Genomic DNA, 19,573 nt, shown 5'->3' with positions numbered 1-19,573 from the left:
GAAAGGGTAGCCCTAGTCCTGTTTGATTTATGCATATGCAGCAAGTCCATTAGGTTTTAGGCCTTGGATTGCTATGTAGGTCAGGCATAAGTCTCCCCTAAAAAGTCTCTATGATACGGAGTATAGTGACAGGGACTTTAGTTGGTCTGTGTAAGGCACATGCTGGAGCCCTTTGATCTTCTTTGTTAGAAACCTCTGGGGTCTCTCTAATTGCTGCAGGTGCTTAGTATGGTACATGCCAAATGGGGGCATCATACTCAATTATGGGCCTGATAACTACCGAGTACACAGGGTAATAACTTTTTGGATGGTACAGTGGTGCAGCGGTTACATTGTTGCCTCACAGCAAGAGAGTGTCCGATTTGATCCTCGGCTGGGGTGCCTTCTGTGCAGAGTCTGCATGTCCTCTATGTGTTTGTGTGGATTTCCTCTGGATACTCTGGTTTCCTCCCATGTTACAAAGACATGTGTCTGAACTGTTTCTCCCTGGGCCTCTGCTGAAAATTGGCTTTGTTCCAAGTTGGACTTTCCTGGTAAAAAATGTTAAATAAATAAATAAATATTTTTTCTCTTGAGGCAATGCCTTTGCTAATCAAGTGTGTTACATAGAAAGCTTTGGTGGTCGAAGTTAAAGCCGCAGTCAACTTGTGATCACAAGTCCATTACCACGTCATGGGTACTTAGGGTATTGTTGTTGATTTTGATAGTGTGAGGGGATATTGTTTGTGCCACAGTTAATGATGATGCATTTCTCTGCATTCAGTTTGAGACCGTGACTACTACACCAGTCACTGGTCTGCACGAGACTCTCCTGGAGTATACTGACATCATTTGAGGATTCAATGACTGCATCTAGTTTGCAGCCATCTGCAAACTTAGTCAGCCACAACCCTTTAGTTTTGACCTGAACTTCTAAAAAGTATATACCAAACAATAGGGGGCCCAGCACTGACCCCTGTGGCACCCCAATGGTAACAGGTCAGCTGGTTGATGTGGAGTCACCCACTTTGATGGTGTGTGTTTCTGGTTTGTAAGCCAGTTAGCAACCCATCTTACAACGAAGGGGTTTACATTCAGTTTGCTAGGTTTATCTGTAATGCCTGAACATGGGATTGTGTCTAAAGCCTTTGCCAGGTTGAGTTATGCTGTGTGCAAAGATCTGTCCTCGTCAATGGCCTTTATCACATTTTCAAAGAAATCCACCAGCTTTAATAGGCAGGATCTGCCCTTCACAAAGCCAAATTCGATAGGATCCAGGGTTTGGAGGTCACCTATGTCTTTATTTATGAGGTCCATAATGATACATTCCATGGCCTTACAGATGAGGCTGGTCAGGCTTATGGGTCTGTAATTCCCCGGGTCTGTTGTTAGGCCACCTTTGTGGAGGGGAATAACTGTTGCTGTCTACCATTCCACAGGAACAAAGCCTATGGTTAGGCTATGAATGAAAAGGATACTTAGTGGTGATGCTAGTTCATGTTTTAGCCTGTTTAGAAGACAGCCTGGGATGTCATCTGATCCCACAGAGGAGGTGTTTTTTTGCCTTGGACAAGGCTTTGAGGACTTGTTCTTCAGATGTGTGTGTGTGTGTGTGTGTGTGTGTGTGTGTGTGTGAGTGTGGGGGTTAAGTTTTGTTGTAAGTTAGGCGGGAATAGGAGAGTGAAATTTGCACCAACCCTATCTGCTAACAGGGGTCAGTGTGTGTGATACCATTGGCCACTAGTTCTGCACATGCTTGGGTCCTACCCTTTAGGTTATGTACATAGCTGTAAAAGGCTTTATTGTCATCGTTGGCTGTACTTGCTAAGTGTCTCTCAAAGGAGCCGTTTGAGGATTTGACAAGTTGTCTTCTTTGCCTGTTGAGGCTGAGGAGGTTGCTTTTCCATTGTTCAGGCCTTGCTTTTGTTTTCTTGGACAGCAACTTTTTGCATTTATTGTGAAGTTTGTTGATGATGGATATCCACCATGGCAGCTTGTTTTTCTTTGGGGCACTGCCTTTGATTCTTTTTGGTATGGCCAAGTTTATACACTTATGCAAGTGACTGTACAGGGCTTTAGTGTAAGCTTTGGCGTAGTTATCACTTTCAACTTGGGATGGGGCCTGGAATGTATCTATATCTTCACCTACGAGAGTATAGTTTGCCTTGGTGGAGTTCTTTAGTCTAATTTCACCCTTTGTGAGTTCTGGTGTTAGTGCCCAGCTTGAAGGTGACTTATTTGTGGTCAGTGTTAACTAATGAGGGTCCAACAGTTGCAGCACTGCATCTGTTTGACATGTCAGTGAGGACCAGATCCAGAATGTCTGTTCCCCTTGTTGGGGTATGGACAATTTGTTCCAGGGCATTTGAATGAACAAAGTCAAGGAACTTCTGTGCTAGTGAGTTAGGGCTAGCATACATTTCCAGTTTATGTGTCCTGTTAGTACTGTCCTCTCTGATAATTTTGAAAAACATCTCAGTTGTTCAGCAAAGCTATTTTCTGAACCACCAGATATCATTTGCTGCATAGAACTGGAGCTGAATGTGTTTGTGTACATCTGAACTGCCATAAGGCTAAGTGATATATGCCCTCCACCACCACTAAACAGCAATTGGCATTCATGGCAAAAATTATTCTTTTCTGCAGGCAGATATATAGACCTTGACCGATAAAAATGACAGTAAGAGTGACAGTAGCACACAGGAAAAAAAAAAGTTATGTCTTACCACAATGTTCCATCTGTGTTGTTGATCGTCACCAATCCTTGACAGTGGGTTTGGTTCTGAACCTCAGAACCGACTCGGCCATATCTTTCAGCTTGCGCTCTCCAAACTCTCGAGTCAGGCACTACCCATAATGCTCCTCAGAGAGATTAACTCAGATCGAGTTTGCCAAATAATAGTATATAGAAAAAATAATACGGTTAACTGTAGAAAGTATAGACAAAGCGGCTATATATGAGTCCTTAATGAGAAACTAGCTAAGAGCTAGTCTCATCTACTAACAGTCTTAGGATGGGGGAAGATGGGTGGGGATGTCAAGGACTGTTGAAGATCAACAACACAGATGGAACGTTATGGTAAGACATGACTTCTTTATCTGATGTTGTTAATCTTCACCAAATCCTTGACAGTGGAACAGAATCCCAAGCTTTTTTAGCCTTGAGAGGTCTCATGGAAGAATATTCCGAAGCATCACAGAGCCAAAGGATGCTCAACCCCTCGAGACATGATCTAATTTGTAATGCGTTATAAAGGTATGACAAGATGATGAAATGGCTGCTGCACAGATGTCATCTAGAGAAGCTCTGGCATAATCACAGAAGAGTCATTCAAGCCTAAATGAAAATTTGAAATTGCTGCCAGATGAACTTTTATCGTAGATGTGGAAGAACCTGACTGAAAAAGTGTATTTAGAAAATCTAGAACTTCATGGATAGAGCTGGTATAAGGGGTCCAAGTCCTTTATCCAAGGCCCATCTAGTAAATTTTTCCCATTTGCTTTGATATAGTTTTCTAGAAGAAGGCTTGTGATGAGCAATAATAATGCATTGGACAGGAGAAGAAAGGAAAGGATGCGTGGCAATCATGGGAATTGGAGAAGCCACGCAGTGAGCTTGAGATGTTGGAGATTCAGATGAACCATTCCCCTTCGGGTGGGTTAGCAGACTTGGAAATGGGTTCAAAATCCATGTTTTTCGTATTAGATGAGGCCAAAGGAAGGAAAACTAAACTTGTCAAGGCCAGAAGGGGCAATGAGGATTACTGAATTCTCTGGCCTTTTGACTTTCTTTAGGAATTGCGATATGAGAGGAGTTAGGAGAAAGGCATATAACAGACTGGGAGGCCAATTGTGAAGGACAGCATCTCTTGGTGACTCCCCAGGGGGGGGGATTAGGGCAAAGTAACTTCTGCACTTGTTGTTCAGGGGAGAGGCAAAGAGGTCTCAGCAAATTTGGCCCCAATGGCGAAATAGTTTGTTCGCCACTACAGGATTGACAGACCATGCGTGAGGTATGAGAATAGACCTGCTCAGCTTGTCTGCTATCACGATGGAACTTCCTGGAATGTGTGTTGTCATAAGAAAGCGGTTGGAAGAGATCGCCCAATGCCAAATTCTGAATTCTTCTCAACATAGTGGGTAAGATTTGGTTCCCCCTTGTTTGTTTATATACCAGACTACCGATATGTTGTCTGTCTGAACTGCAACTGTCCCGTGAGGAAGGACGTCTTGGAATGCTTGGAACGCAAATAGCACTGCCCTCATTTCTAGAACACTGATGTGCAAGTTGGCATCCAACTGGGACCATGTGCCTTGGACTGTCTTTCCCTGATAATGCCCCTCCCATCTGGGAAGCATCCGTGGTCACTATGGCTTGGGGCTGAGGAAGAATAAATGGCCGGTCCAAGAGAATCTGGTTGGAATGTAGCCACCATTTGAGATCCTGTTTGCAATGGTTGGTAATCAAAACTGGATGAGACATCGGTTGATGCATGAGAGCCCATTGGGAAGCTAGTAGCCACTGCAAGATTCGAATATGAAACCTCGCTAGAGGAACCAGAGTGATTGATGCAGCCATGGAACCCAAGGTTTGAAGAACGGGTCTTGCTGAAACCTTGTCACTCTGACAAATTTTCCTGACTTGGATTTTGATGCGTTGTAGTCTTTCTGGAGGGAGAGATGCAATCCCCGAGACGGTGTCTAAATGAGCACCAATGAAATCCAGTTGCTGAGATGGCTGAAGGTTGGACTTTTCGAAATTTATTGTTATACCTAGCGACGTACAAATATTTATGGTGTAGTCTCTTGCCTAGTCTAGATTATGCCTTGTGGTGAAGAGCCAATCATCGAGATATGGAAAGACTCGAAAACTTTGCAGTCTGAGATGAGCTGCAACTACTGCCATGCATTTGGTGAACACCCTGGGGGCTGTGGTGGGTCCAAAGGGCAGTGCTCTGAACTGCTAATGACTGGCTCTTAGCCAGAAGCACAGAAAACTCCTGGAGCTTTTTCCCATTTTTATGTGGTAATAAGCGTCTTACAGGTCTATAGAGCACATCCAGTTTCCTTTTTCCAAGAACAGAAGTATGGATTGACCAAAGTTTGCTGTACAGCCTTGTTGAACTGGGTGAGATCCAAAATGGGTCTCCAGTCCCTTGTTCTTTTGGGCATTAAAAAGAATCTTGAGTAAACCCCGGATCCTATTTGGTCTGGTGGAACTTTTTGGATGACTCTTATTTTGAGCAGTTTTTGGATTTCTAAGACTGCTGCCACCCTTTGATTGGGTGGAACATCAGGGAGAGTTTTGTGGGGGTTTGGGACTTACAACTAGTGGAATTTTGTAACCTCTGGATATTTATCCCCTGCACCCATTTGTCTGAAGTTATCAATTGCCAGGCATGTAAGTGCAAAGACATTCGGTCCCTAACTGCCTCCAGAGGAAGGCAATCGGGCCCCCATTTAGGGATGCTGATAGGAAGTTCCAGAGGAAAATTCTCTGGACCCTTGACTTTGCAGTCCATTTCTGTCTCTAGGATGTCTTCCATTGCTTCCCCCTCTGCCCTGGGGGAAGTCTTTGCCTCGTGAGTCTTGGAAAGGCCCTTTGGATTTTCTAAACCATAGTCTCCCACTCCTTTGATTTCTAGAATAAGGTCTTTGAGGAGTGGAGAAACATATGCTTACACCAGATAGGATCTTACCATCTTTCTCACATCTGGCTAGGGTGTCTTTTACCTTGCGGTCAAAAATGGTGGATCCGTCAAAAAAAGCATTGACGAATCACACTTTAAATTGTTCTGCAAAGTCACACAAGCACATCCAGGAATGCCTTCTGATGGCTATACCTATACCTGCTGCCCTGGTCATCCCTTCAGCTGCATGCGTAATGAGCCTCATGGACCAATTGGAGATAGCATCAAGGGTTGCAAGCTGGGAGGTGACTTTGTCACGGACCCCTTCAGCCACTGCTCCTGAGAGAGTGTTTGAAAGCTCTTTAATCAAATATCTCTGTAATCTTCTAAAAATGTGCCACATAGTTCAAGGACTTTAGAGCGAAGGTTGTTGAAGCATAAACATGGGTCCACATTCTATCCAAAGTCCTAGACTCCTTGTTAGGAGAATGGATAGTGGGACTCTCTTCAGCGAGTTCCTTTTTGTTGGCAGCCGCTATCAACATGGCGTCGGCAGGAATCCCTTTAGACCAATATGGTTCATCTTTGGGGGCCGATCATATCCGGTTAGGTTTCTTGGGTATTCGCTCTATGGAGTTGGGCATCTTCCATGCCTGCTGAGCAATCAATTTAATAAGATTGTCAGTGGGTGGAGAGACCCAAGTGGTAGAGGGATGGGCACAAAAAGCCTCCAGGTATACTGATTCCTCCAAGGAAGACTAGATGGATGACCAGCCACCCCTCTGTTTCAAGATTTCCAGGATGTCCCCAAAGGAAACATCAGTGACCTGGGGGAACCTTCCCCTTCATCAAAATCAGTATCTTCAGTGTAAGACTCTTCCAGGGAGTCCAGGTGTTTCCTCTTGCACTTCCTCTTCGCAGGGACTTCCTTGGGGGGGATGATATGGGGAAGTGTCTGAAGAGGAGACCACTAAAGTGGGAGTTACCTGGGACTCTTATGCCCTCTGTCCCGGGGGTGAAACTAATGGTAGCTCAGGTCGAGAGGAAGAAGAAATCTGTCCTGACAGGGATGGCAAAGACTGAAAATCCCCAATGGATAATGCCTTCTCCATAATCCGGAAGGCAGGCCCCCCCCATAGAGGGATGGAAGCCTGGAACTGAAACAGACTACTTCGGAACTGGGGTCACACCACGCACCGAGGAGACCGCCTCCGGAATAGGAGCCTAGGTCGACACTACAAGGGCTGAGGCACCAAGAGGTATAGACGGTTCCGAAGGAACCGAAAAGGTACCATGCATCTCGGACCTGACCAGAGAGTCTCGACCCTGGAGGTCTCCGGTGCCGAAAGCTCAGAGATACTCAAGACAGTTCTCAGAACCAAAGATGAAGGTGCTACTAGAATTGAGTTAGTCGGAGCTGGGAGTGTTGGGATCGAAGGCTCCAAAGGCTCATCTAGAGTTGGAGGAGGAGGGTATGAGGGGGTCATAGGATGGACAGTTTCTAAGCCGGTTTGGCTTTGAACCAAAGGTAATCCTCTTGCCACAAGTAGATGATCCACTAGTCTCATAATATCCTCTTCTGATAGACTCTTAGTAGAACGTACCGCTGCAGTGGAAGGAGATCACGGTGGTCTCACTTCCACAAATGGGGTATCTCTGAATGGGTCCACAGAAGTGGGAGTATGAAGTTCTTGGGAGCGCAGTCAACCCTGACTGCTTAGGTACCGATTTATCATTAGGTACCTAAGTAGAGGCTGTTGGCTCAGAAGCCAGTTTAGTAGGTGTAGTCAAGTCCTCTGGTGCGATTTAGCCATTTTTCTAGTTGGTTCCGAGGACTTCGGAACTGAGGATGATCTTTTCTTTGAGCCATGGGAAGATGATGATGACGAAGCGCAAGTTTTCTCCCTGGATTCAGAGATGGCCTCGTCGAAGGTAGAGTTCAGAAGCCCTTTCAAAATTAGTTTGTTTTTGCTTTTTGTCAACGTGCAGGTAGAAAACCCTGTGACAAATTACACAATTCTCTTGCAAATGAATCCTGCCAAGATAGTACACACACAAGGTATGTCCGTCTGAGTTGGGCAAAGAAAAAAAAAACAATACCAGTGAAGTTATTAAGAAATACCTTTAAAGATATTTAAAACAGAAAGGAAGGAGTACCAACAATGGTACTGGACAGTTTACCTACACTAGAAAAAGAGAATGAAGGAAAGGTTAATTAGTGAAGTAAGAGGAGTGGGTAGAAGTACTAAAAAATGCAAGAAATACAAGAGTTTAAAGAATGAAGAGAATTATACAAAAAGAAATTTGAAAACACTTACATTAATTAGGCCAAGGCTCAATAGAATGAACAAACACATCTGGCCTGTGAAGCGGCAAATGAGATCTGACGTAATCTCTGTGAGGAGCATTATGGGTAGTGCCTGGCTCTAGAGTTTGGAGGGCGCGAGCTGAAAGATGGGGCCAAGTCAGTTCCATGGTTCAGAAACTAACCTACTGTCAAGGATTCGGTGAAGATTAACAACATCAGATTTATTATTTACATTTGAGGTAGGAAACTGCCTTTCTTAGCGTAGTATTTACAAGCAATAGTTGACAGAGCTTTATACAAATTATAAATGAAACATCAATCCTTGGCACAGCAACTGTAGTTCTAAATCTACTCACCTTGCACTAGAATAGTAAGGATTGCCTTCTTCTTCAAACCGTCTGATTATTGGCTCCTTCAGCGCTGCCTCTTCTGCTGCAGAGAACTGTGGAAAATAATAAAATCATTAGGCTATGCTCTGGCTTCAGTTGCTGTGTATTTCAGTGAAATAGCAAGCAGAAGAGGGCTACAATAACACTAAGATATCAATGCCTGATAGCAGCCCTCAGCAGCAAAGTGATGTAGTGATGTAGGCTGTTGCTGCAGCTGTCTCAGCTGAATTCACAACATTCACTTCTCCAGATGGTGTGGTGTTTGGGTGTATACAAGGGTTTTCAGCATCTGTCTCTCATCTTCTAATATTTACAGTGTTAAAAACAAAAAAAGGTATGCAGACTGGCTACTTCAATAAAAGAAAATAATGAAAAATGTCCCCAAGATTGTACTGTGCACAGCTCTTTTCATTTGGTCTTTCCTGTAAATAAGCCCTGGGATCAGTGGGACCAAATTACCAAAGTCTAAGAAAGAAAGAAAAAGTAAAGCAGTCTACTACTAGAAAAGCTATCCGCTACAAAAAGATGAACTACATCTTGAAATGTAACCCCTACAGTAGTATTTATTATGCACAGGACAACTTATGGTCTTTTAGCAAAATTTTTTGAAACATCACGAAAATGACATCGGATCCTTAAAAATGAGCATTTCCTCACCATACTAACCTTAAAGCAGACTTATAGTCTTGTTAATCATTAATATGCTTGCATTGCTTTTCACATTTTGCTGTTCACATTTCTACAGAAAATGTGGTTACTACAAGATGTCAGGAATGAGTTGCTGGTTTACTTCACATTTGTGAACACATAACATAATCAGTACTATAAGGTTGTACTTCACCTGCTGTATAGACTGCTGTGTGAACTAGGTAAAGGCATGGAATGCTTCATCATTCTGTGTCCTGCGTTTGTAGGTAACAACATTCCTGACAATATCAACCTGTGTTTGAAACAATGTAATTTTATTGTGTCATGCACACATAATGAAAAGGTATATTATATTATATTATATTATAACCCAAGATGCTATGTGTGACAATATCAGCCTGTGTTGAAACAATGTAATATGTCTGTAATTTTATCTTGTAGTTATACTTACAACTTATCGTGCTTCATAAATACAACGTGTACTTAAAAACAAGTCTCAAAATAGTGTAATCATGTCTGATATTATCAAGCTGTGCAAGTACATTTTCTTCTACTTTATCTAGTAAACTGTAATGGAGCTTTTCTCCCTGGGCTCTTCCACACTGAAGACAACTGAAAACAAAATCTGTCACTTCATCACTAACTCACCTTCTAATAAGCACCACTGTCTTACCTTAAAAAAAATGTTGCCCAGTGTAGGACAGAGTAGACCTTCTTCTAGTCTCTCATCTTTAAACTTCTCCAACCAAATTCCCACCTCTAGCTGCCCTTCATACTAAACACTATACAACTTCAGATGCTTCTTCCAAACAACCAAACCAGTATAATCCTGAGAAACCAGCCTACAGTGCACCAACCACTACTAATTCATCCTTGCTCCTAAAATATGGGAATCCCTCTTTCCATCTAAAGGAACTACAATCCCCATTCCCTATCTTCAAAGCTTAAATTAAAAAAAATCTTTCACACCAACTCAAGCTGTACATGCCACACAGCTAACAGGCAGATTATATTTGAAAAAGGCACTATTAAACTGTGACCAGAGTTAAGGGGTTGCTGCTGACTAGGTCCCAGGTCATGTACCTATAGTGGCCAGTACAGCGAAAGGTCAAATTCCAACAAAATTATTTGAGAGGATTTAAGATTATTAGTAGCACTTATTTAAAAACAATAACATGCAGGGCTGTTAAGGCAGGCTGAAATCTTCCTTAAACTCAGTGCAGGTACCCTATGTTGCTTCAGCTTGCTTAGTGACTGCCCTTATAGCTGGAGACAATGCACATTAAGAGGAACTGGTGTGTCCGCTTGATACCTCAGGCTTAACACAGACCTTTATAGGGCTATTATCTTGTTTAAACTTAGATCAGGTACCCTATGTGATTTTAGCTTTCTTAGTGACTGCCCTCACAGTTGGAGACAAAGTACATTAGAAGGGAAGTGTGTGGTTGCTTGATAGCTGGGGCTGACCAAGACTCTCATACAAATACTTGCATATGCATACTTCACTTCAAGCACTGCTGAAACACTTCCAAACATCAGCTAAACTCCTTCACCCATCATATCATAAAAAATCAAAATTACAATTAAGTGGCAACATACACTCTAACGCAGGCCCTAAATCTATACAACAAAACCTCTTAATGACTCAACAAACTTCTCAACCAACAACAGCTGCCAGCTGCTTGCCCCTTACCAACATACCTAAAAATAGTTCAGACATTCTCCTCATTATCGTGAATCTCAGAAGCTTATTAAACAAAATACACAAATTCCATGCTGCCCTCTCTCTATACAACCCTGACATTGCAGTGCTAACAGAAACCTGACTTAAACCCCACATAAACAATAACTAAATCCTACCCCCTAGCCACAACATTCTCAGGCCAGACAGTATAACAAAGCATGGTGGAGGTGTAGCAATAATAAATAAAGACTCAATTAATACTGAGCTATTACAAGCAACCCCCCCAAGACCTAAACAACACTGAATACTAACCTCCTGCCTAAAAATCAACCACAACAAACGTATAATATTACTATCAGTATACATCCTTCCCAGTAGCAACACAGCTATAATTGAAAAAAAGAAGTTATGTACTCACCATAACGTTCCATCTGAGTAGTTCTACTTCATTTGTCTTCAACCTGTGGGATCCCGGATCCGTATCGGATCAAAGCCAGCAATTTCACTAGCATCTGCTCCGAGCTCCAAGCTCCTGCTCTTATCCATAATACACCTCCACTACCTTCCAACCCCCAGATCGAGTTTGCTGACCCTTATACTGGTAACCTGACCTGAAAAATACTTTATGACATACAACTGCAGCCCTCAGGCTGTCCATATAACAAGGTCAGGGAGATGGAGGGAGGGACGGCTGAAGGGAAATGAAGTAGAACTACTCAGATGGAATGTTATGGTGAGTACATAACTTCTTTATCTGTAGTAGTTTACTTCATTTGGTCTCCAACCTGTGGGACAGAGTCCCCAGCTACTAAACTCCTGGGTGACCCTCATGGAAGGATATTCAGAAGCACCGCGGAACCAAAGGATGCTCACCGTCTAGAAGTCAAATCCAATTTGTAGTGAGAAATAAAGGTATTAGATGAGGACCAAGTAGCTGCAGAACAAATATCATCCAATGAGACTCTAGACCAAAAGGTTGCAGAAGTAGCCATGGACCTAGTGGAATGAGCTTTCACCTGACCCGAAGGAGACATACCTTTGTCCTTAAAGGATGCAGAAGGAAATCCAGCTAGCAATAGTGCCCTTGGAGATAGGTTTACCCAAAAAGGGTTTAGAGAAGGACTCATGGAAGTTTTTGGTCCTGTGTAAATAAAATTGTAACTGTCTATGAACATCCAACAACTGGAGTTTGTATTCCATTTTGTTAGCAAAGTTAGGAAAGAAGACCGGTAAATTAATGGTCCAATTGATATTAACCTTGTGATGCCACCTTAGGAAGAAAGGACAGATTGGTCCGAAGGGAAACCCTATCTATTGAAAATCATATATGGAACTTTGATGGACAAAGCTTTCAGTTCTGAAACCCTTTTAGCAGAAGTGATAGCCACCATGAATGCTGTTTTCCAAGATAAAAATTTTAGATCTATGGTTGCAGCCGGTTCAAATGACGGAGCCACCAAAGCTTGAAGAACCATAGTAAGGTCCAATGGGGGAACAGGATCCTTGACGGGGGGCATAACAGAAAGGTCCCTTTGATAAAGGCTTTACACAGTCTGGAGGAGGCCAGTGAGGCAGAATTCTCACCCACATGAAAATGAGAAATGGCAGTCAATTGAACTTTGATACCAGAAGAACAAGCTCCCTGTTGAAAAATATTGGCTAGGAAATCAAGAATGGCAGAAATAGGAGCTGTGAAAGGGTCTAAACTCCTTTGAGAAGGCCAAAAGGAAAAACATTTCCATTTGCTGTGGTAAACCTTCCTGGTTGAAGACTTATGAGCAGCCACCAGAAAAGACCTAACTGAAGAGGATAATCCAGGAGTCCTAATGATCACGGGAACTGGAGCAGTCAAGCCGTGAGCTTTAAACTGTCCAGGTTCGGATGAGGAACCCCCGATGGGTGTGACATCAGATCCTGAATGGGATCCAACATCCAGGGCAGAGCCAGAAGATGAGACCAAAGGAAGGGAAACCATACCTCGCAAGGCCAAAATGGGGCAATGAAGATCACCTTGCTCCTCAGTCAACGAGCTTTCTGTAGAAACCTCAAAAGAGGTACTGGATGGTAAGCATACAGAAGACCGGGAGGTCAAGCATGGACTAGAGCCTCTCTGGGGGACTCCCCTGTCAGGGGTTTCAGAGTGAAAAACTCACTGCACTTTCCATTGCAAGGAGATGCGAAGAGATCGCAGCAAGGCTGACCCCAATCCAGGAAGATCTGCTCCGCTACTGAAAGATTCAGAGACCACTCATAAGGCATCCGAATAGTCCGACTTAACCTGTCCGCTAGAAAGTTGGACCATCCTGGAATGTGTGTTACTATGAGAAAGCGACTGGTGGAGATCGCCCATCCCCACACTCTTGTGGCCTCACAACAAAGGGGATAAGATCTGGTCCCTCCCTGTCTGCTGATGTACCAGACCACTGACATGTTGTCTGACTGAATTGCAATGGTTCCCAGAGGAAGAAAGGCATGAAGGGCCTGCAATGCCAAAAGGACCACCCACATCTGTAGAACATTTATGTGCAAGCTGGTCCCTACAGGGGACCACAGGCCTTGGACTGTCCTGCCCGAACAATGCCCCCCCCACCTGTGTTGGGAGGTGTCTGTGGTCACTGTGGCTTGGACAAGGGCTGAAACAAAGGGTCGTCGCTCCAAGATCTCCGGAGAGCACATCCACCACAGAAGGGACAACCAACAGACTCGACTGAGTTGTATTGGATATGATAATGGAAGTTCCAACAGGGACCATTGTACAGCTAGTGTCCACTGCAGAATTCTCATATGTAACTGGGCGCATGGAAGAAGTGTTATGGTCACTGACATTGAACCTAAGGCCCTGATTCTGCCGATGGAAGATGAGAATGGTAGATCAGAGAGACATGCATCCCCAGGTTTTGTACTCTCTCCGAGGTCAGGAAGATTTTGCACTGTAAGATGTCTATCCTTGCCCCAATGTAGTCCATCACCTGGACAGGATTTAGAAGTGATTTGGCTGCATTGATTGTGATCCACAAATGCAGAGCAAGCTTTAAGAAATAATCCCTGGTTTGAGAAAGTAGACACCTGGTGGGAGCAGTGAGGAGCCAGTCACCCAGGTATGGGAAGACCTAAATCCCCTGAAGCCTCAGGTACAACCGCCTTCACTTTGGTGAACACCCTGGAGGTTGTGGTGAGACCAAAGGGTAGGGCTCAAAACTGGTAATGATTGACTCCTAGCCAGAAGTGGAAGAACTTCCTGGAGCTTTTGTGCATCTTTATGAGATAGTAGGCATCCAGGAGGTCTAACGAGCACATCCAGTCGCTCTCTTGCAGGTACGGCACAATGGACTATAGTGTGACCATCCAGAATTTCTCTTTGGCAACTGACAGGTTCAGGGTAGATAGGTCCAGAATGGGCCTTAAGTCCCCCATTTTCTTTGGCACCAAAAAGAACCTGGAGTAGAAGCCCGATATGGACTGATCTGGGGGAACGGGTTCGATGGCTCATTTTTCTAGCAGCCTGGAAATTTCCTGTGCTGCTGCCTCCCTTTGCGTGGGTGGTACAGCCGGGAGGTGTTTGGGAGGAACCACAAAGGGGATAGAGTATCCTCTGGATATGATCTGAAGCACCCAGCAGTCTGATGTTATGGACTCCCATGCCAGCAGGTGCAATGACAATCGTCCCCTAAATGCCTCCAGAATAGAGCAGTCGGGCAACCCCTCAGGGTTGCTGTCCAGGCCTGTCCGAGAAAGGTTCTCGAGACCCAAAATTCCTTGCACCCCCTCTGCCTCTGGGCTGGTGTGCATTCTGTCCCCCTCTGCCTCTGGGGGAAGAAGAGCCCTGAGTGTCCTGGGAATACTGTGACTTACAGAACCACATCTTCTTTTGCCCTCTCTGATTCTGGGAGAAGGATCTTTGAGGGTTCGAGAAGCGGATTCTAATGGCAGGCAGTATCTTCCCATCCTTTTCACTCTGGACTAAAATCTCTTTGCCGGTCTTACCAAAGAGAGTAGAGCCGTCATAAGGGGCACTGGCAAAGGACACCTTGAAAGGTTCCGAAAACTGACATAGTCTGAGCCAGTAGTTGCGCCTCATGGATATGCCAGACCCAGCTGCCCTAGCCACTACTTCAGTAGCATGTGAGAGGAGTCGCATGGACATGTTGGAGACTGATTTCAAAGTGGCCATCCTCGTGGAGAACGAGTTCCTGTCCTCCTGCGACATGGATTTAGGGGGAGACTCAGCCAGCTCCTTGACCAGGTTGTGCTGCAGTCTCATGACATGGGCCAGGTAGTTCAGTGCCCTAATGGAAAAGGTTGCTGACACATGAACCCGCTTCCCTAAGCGGTCCATCATCCGCGACTCTCGGTCAGGAGGGTGAACCGAGGAACTCTCTTGGGCTAGTTCCTTCTTCGTGGCTGCTGCTACCACCATAGCATCTACGGGGAGCCCTTGTTCCACGCTGGTCTATCTGAAGGTGGACTCAAGATCTTATCAGGACGTTTAGGAATTGGTTCCATGATGTCCGGCTCCTTCCAGGCCCGCGAGGTGACCAGGTTCTCCAGGGGATCTGCGGGAGGGGACACCAAGGAAGTAGATGGGCCTGTGCCGAAAGCCTCCAGGAACATGGACTCGTTAGAAGAAGGTTTGGGGGCGGACCAACCTCCTTGTTGGCGAAGGATTTTCACGATATCTCCAAAGGAGACATCCTCGGGAGGTGATCTGGGGGAACCGTCCCCATTATCCAAATCCGTGTCCTTGGTGAGGGACTTGGGGGAGTCCAAATTCCTCCTCTTACACGTATGCTTGCGAGGCACATTTCCAGTGGGGCTCTCCGGAGGGAACTTGCAAGCCACTTGTTCCTCAGGGGGAACCATCTGGGGCTCCTCGAGCATGGGCTGTCCATTTGGTAAAATTATGGGATTCGTAGATAGAGCTGAGGGGGTTGGGGCGGAATCCGAGGGGCTAGTCAAGGGTCTCAATCCAGCAGAGTGAACCCTTTCTATTATGTCGAATGCCGAGTGAGAACGAAACTCCTGTGGAACCAATAAGGAAGCTGGTCTCCCTGTGTCCGACGTGAAAATCGTAGCCGAGCCCGTAGTGGAAGGAGGTCCAAGGGAGGGGAACTTGGCTCAACACCGGATCCGATCAAAAAAGTCCTGCTCTCTTGGATCCGACACCCAAGCTCCGGCTCCGAGAGCCGCTTGGATCCGAACTGGTTGGATCTGACACACTCCAGGCAGCTGTTGGCTTTGATGAAGCAGGTACTGTCGGTGACAACCCCCTGACTAAGGCCATCCTCGGATCTGAGTACTCCGAACCCGGTGGATGGATCGGAGAAGGAGAAATCTGTGTGAAAAAGGGAATCAAGCTCCCCCCTCCAAAGTAAGAATGAACCTCCTCATCATTTTATCCATGTCAACTTCCGATAAGCTCCGCGTGGATCTCGACGAGGCCATGGACTCCGATCTGGCGGGTCGAGGAACCGAGACCCTAGATGGAGAACGTGTCTCCTCCGGCTCCGGGGAAAATCTCAGAGATCGGAACCAAGGGGAGTCACGGATCCTAGGCTGACTTTTGGCAGGAGAAGGAAGGTCTGGGGACCTCTTACGTTTGTCTGGTCTGTGAGATTTTGTCTCTCTCTCCTTCTCTCTGCCCCTTTTCCGCTCCACTTCCACAGGCTTTGAAACGGGAGGTTGAGTCCCAGCCTGGGAGGGAGGAGAAGCAAGTGCAAGAAAGGAAGGAGAAGCAGCCACAGCAGCCACTGTGACCAAAGCCGAGGACGAGACAACCGCCTCAGAAGTGGGAAGAAGGCCTTTCATGGCCAACTTAGCCTTCCAGTACTTGATATCGTGCAGGTTAAAACCCATGCATATAGAGCAGTCAGTATTCAGAGGGGCAACGCCCAAGCACATTACACAAAGAGTGTGGCCATCTGCAGGAGACAATTTATGGCCACACTCAGTGCACCTTTTAAACACAGGCTCATCAGCCATGCTTTTATCCAAGCCAATCAAAGTAGAGAAGGGAAAAAAAAGGAGAGAAAAAATTACCAGTTTTCCCACTCAGACCACTCACCACACACTCAAGTCACACAGAGCACACTGCGGGGGGAGGGGAAGCAAAGCTAATAACACTAACAAACTAATTCTAAACTACAAAAAGGGTTCTGTTATGCGATGCACCACGAGGGAGGAGAAGAGAACCTACACTAAACACTTACACTAATATTACAGAGAAAAAAGCTGTTTAAAAGCAGAAAAACCCACTCACTATTCAAAGCTCAGGAGATCATGATGCTTCAGCAAGCTGCGACAAACGAGAGCTGGGGGTTGGAAGGTAGTGGAGGTGTATTATGGGTAAGGGGAGGAGCTTGGAGCTTGGAGCAGATGCTAATGAAATTGCCATCTCGGATCTGATATGGATCAGGGATCCCACAGGTTGAAGACCAAATGAAATAAACTACTTCAGATCCTACTTTCATGGTCATCCATCACATTCAGCCAAGAATCCATAATAGTAGATTTCAATACTGACTGGCAGACTTGTTCTTCAGATAATCCCTCCCAGTACATAAACTTACAGTTGCACCCAAATGATACATACACCAATAAGGGTTGACAAAAACAGCAACAAACAGGCAATTTGTCACTGGACCCTTACTAACAAACCCTCACTGATCTATCAATCGGGTAGCCTTCCAGACAGCAATCTACCAACCTACTTCCTCAGGCACCATAACTGTCCCACAAAAACTATAACATACAAGCAAGTACGCAATAAAATAAACTTCTCCACAGACATTTTTAAATTACTTTTCTAAAACTGCAACTGGTCTCCTATAAAAAAAAAAAAAACCTCCCACTAGACTCAACTGTTCAATATTTCAACAATAAACTTCTTGATATACTAAACAGGCTGGCTCCTATCAGGAATATTAGAACTAAAACTAACTACTGTATATGCCTTACTAAGGAAATCACACAACTACTAAAACAAAGAGGGGTCCCAATATCAGGGTCCACAAAAGCAAAAATTCCTTTGATAACTATTGCCTCTTAAAAAATATATGCAAACACAAATCAAGAGTTATAAAAAACTCTACTACACCACAATCCAACACAAACACAAAAATAATCCACAAAAATTCTGGGGTACCACGAATCAAATTCTATATCTAGGTCAAACCTCAACCCAAACTCCAAATACCACAAACTCTAATGAAAGTATAGCATCCCAATTTAACTCTTTTTTTTTTTCACAAAGTCTATACTCTCACTCAAAAAAACACAAATAATACCCAACAACTCACCCAACCTAGAACCAATGTCACCCCCACCACAGTCTCTCTACAAGCCATCCAAGCAGACAAAATAAAAAAAAAATTGTAAGGCAAACTAAAACCCACATCACTTGCTCCTGATAAACTTCCAAATGACTACCTCAAAAGTCAGCAGCTGATGTCATCTCTTACCCTGTATCTATCTTGATCAATATATTCATGTCTGAACAATACATCCCTAAGATTTGGAAAATTTCCTATGTAATCCCTCTCCACAAAGGTGGCTCATCACTAGAACGTTCCAACTATAGACCAATATCCATAGTATCTCCTCTCTCAAAAATATTAGAGAAATGCATCCACTCTCATTTAATGGACCAGCTAGTAACTAATAATCTAGTCAATTCACAACATGGATTCTGACCCATCCAGAGTATCACAACTGTCCTACTTAGCTTCACCAATACTGTAAATCAACTCAGAAATGAGGAGCAAATTGTCTCCTCTATATTTCTGTCAAAGGCATTTAACACAGTATCACACCACCTGCTCTTACTTGAGCTCGCAACCCTTGACCTATCTAAAGATGCCCTCTCCTAGTTCCACAGCTATCTTTCAGATCACCAACAAGCTGTCAAGTGGCAAAATAATCTCTCTTCCCCTACTACCTGTAACAGTATGTGTTCCACAAGGTTCTATAATTGATCCACTTCTTTTCTCTGTCTTTACAAACTTCACACTCTAACCAGCCTTGCCACTATCATACAATATACAGATGACTCCACTGTCATCTGTGCTGCACCCATTTTACCACAGCTTCAAGAAATTACTCAAAACTCCTTCTCTGCCATCTTAATCTTACCTATGTAACTATCAACTCATTCTAAACACCAACAAAACCAAACTAATGCTTTTCCTCAATAACCATCCCAAAGCAAACAACCTCACCAGCACCTTAAAATCACCTCAACTAATCACACACTGATTGATCCAGTCAATGAAACCAAACTACTAGGTGTCACCACTGATAACAGTTTGAGATCTGACAAACATATATCACTAGCTATTAAAAAAACCCACATTAAATTAGGCTCTATCTATAGAACTAAAGCTTACCTTACCAATTCATCCAGACAAGCAATTGCCAGGACCCACCTATTATCCACACTAATGTACCCTTCCCTTGTACTTACAAACCTCAGGAAAACTGACTTAAACTAGAAACAAGCTACCACAAGTTTGCCAAATTCAGTGCAAACCTACCTCCCAGAACCCATCACTGTGTTGTTCTCCAACAACTCAGATGGATAGAACTACCCAGTCTCCTATCCTTGAACTAACTGACAGTAGCTCACTCTATCATATATCAACCTGATAAATGTCCAGCACTCCACACCCTAGTATTAACTCACACTAGTAATAGACCCTTGAGATCCTCTAACAAATTACTGCTAAACATTACAAAATCCAGCAGCACCTTTGGTGACTATCTTTACTCAAATGACATCTCAAAAGCATGCAATTCCATCCCTCAGAATATTCTAAACATAAGTAACCCTACTCAGTTCAAGAACATACTAAAGACTCATCTTAACAGTAGCTGGTTATGCTCCACCTCATCACCAAGACAAACATATTGTATCATCTCCTTCCCCCAATACTTTATTCTT

General features: G+C 44.3%; 1 protein-coding gene across 1 annotated transcript in view; it reads right to left on the bottom strand.

Annotated features, from left to right (window-relative positions):
• The window catches only part of MCCC2 (methylcrotonyl-CoA carboxylase subunit 2), a 1,233,028-nt gene that overhangs the window by 238,794 nt on the left and 974,661 nt on the right, over window positions 1–19,573 (bottom strand). Inside the window, exon 15 of the mRNA XM_044064435.1 lies at window positions 8,274–8,359. Within this exon, the coding sequence (XP_043920370.1) occupies window positions 8,274–8,359 (86 nt within the window). The remainder of the gene's footprint in view (window positions 1–8,273; window positions 8,360–19,573) is intronic.

The sequence above is a fragment of the Protopterus annectens genome, chromosome 2.part2, assembly GCF_019279795.1.
Source record: "Protopterus annectens isolate FY-2018-M chromosome 2.part2, PAN1.0, whole genome shotgun sequence".
In the NCBI taxonomy this organism is placed as follows: domain Eukaryota; kingdom Metazoa; phylum Chordata; order Ceratodontiformes; family Protopteridae; genus Protopterus; species Protopterus annectens.
Note: the sequence above shows the minus strand (reverse complement) of the source record. Positions and strands in the feature narration are given on the sequence as shown.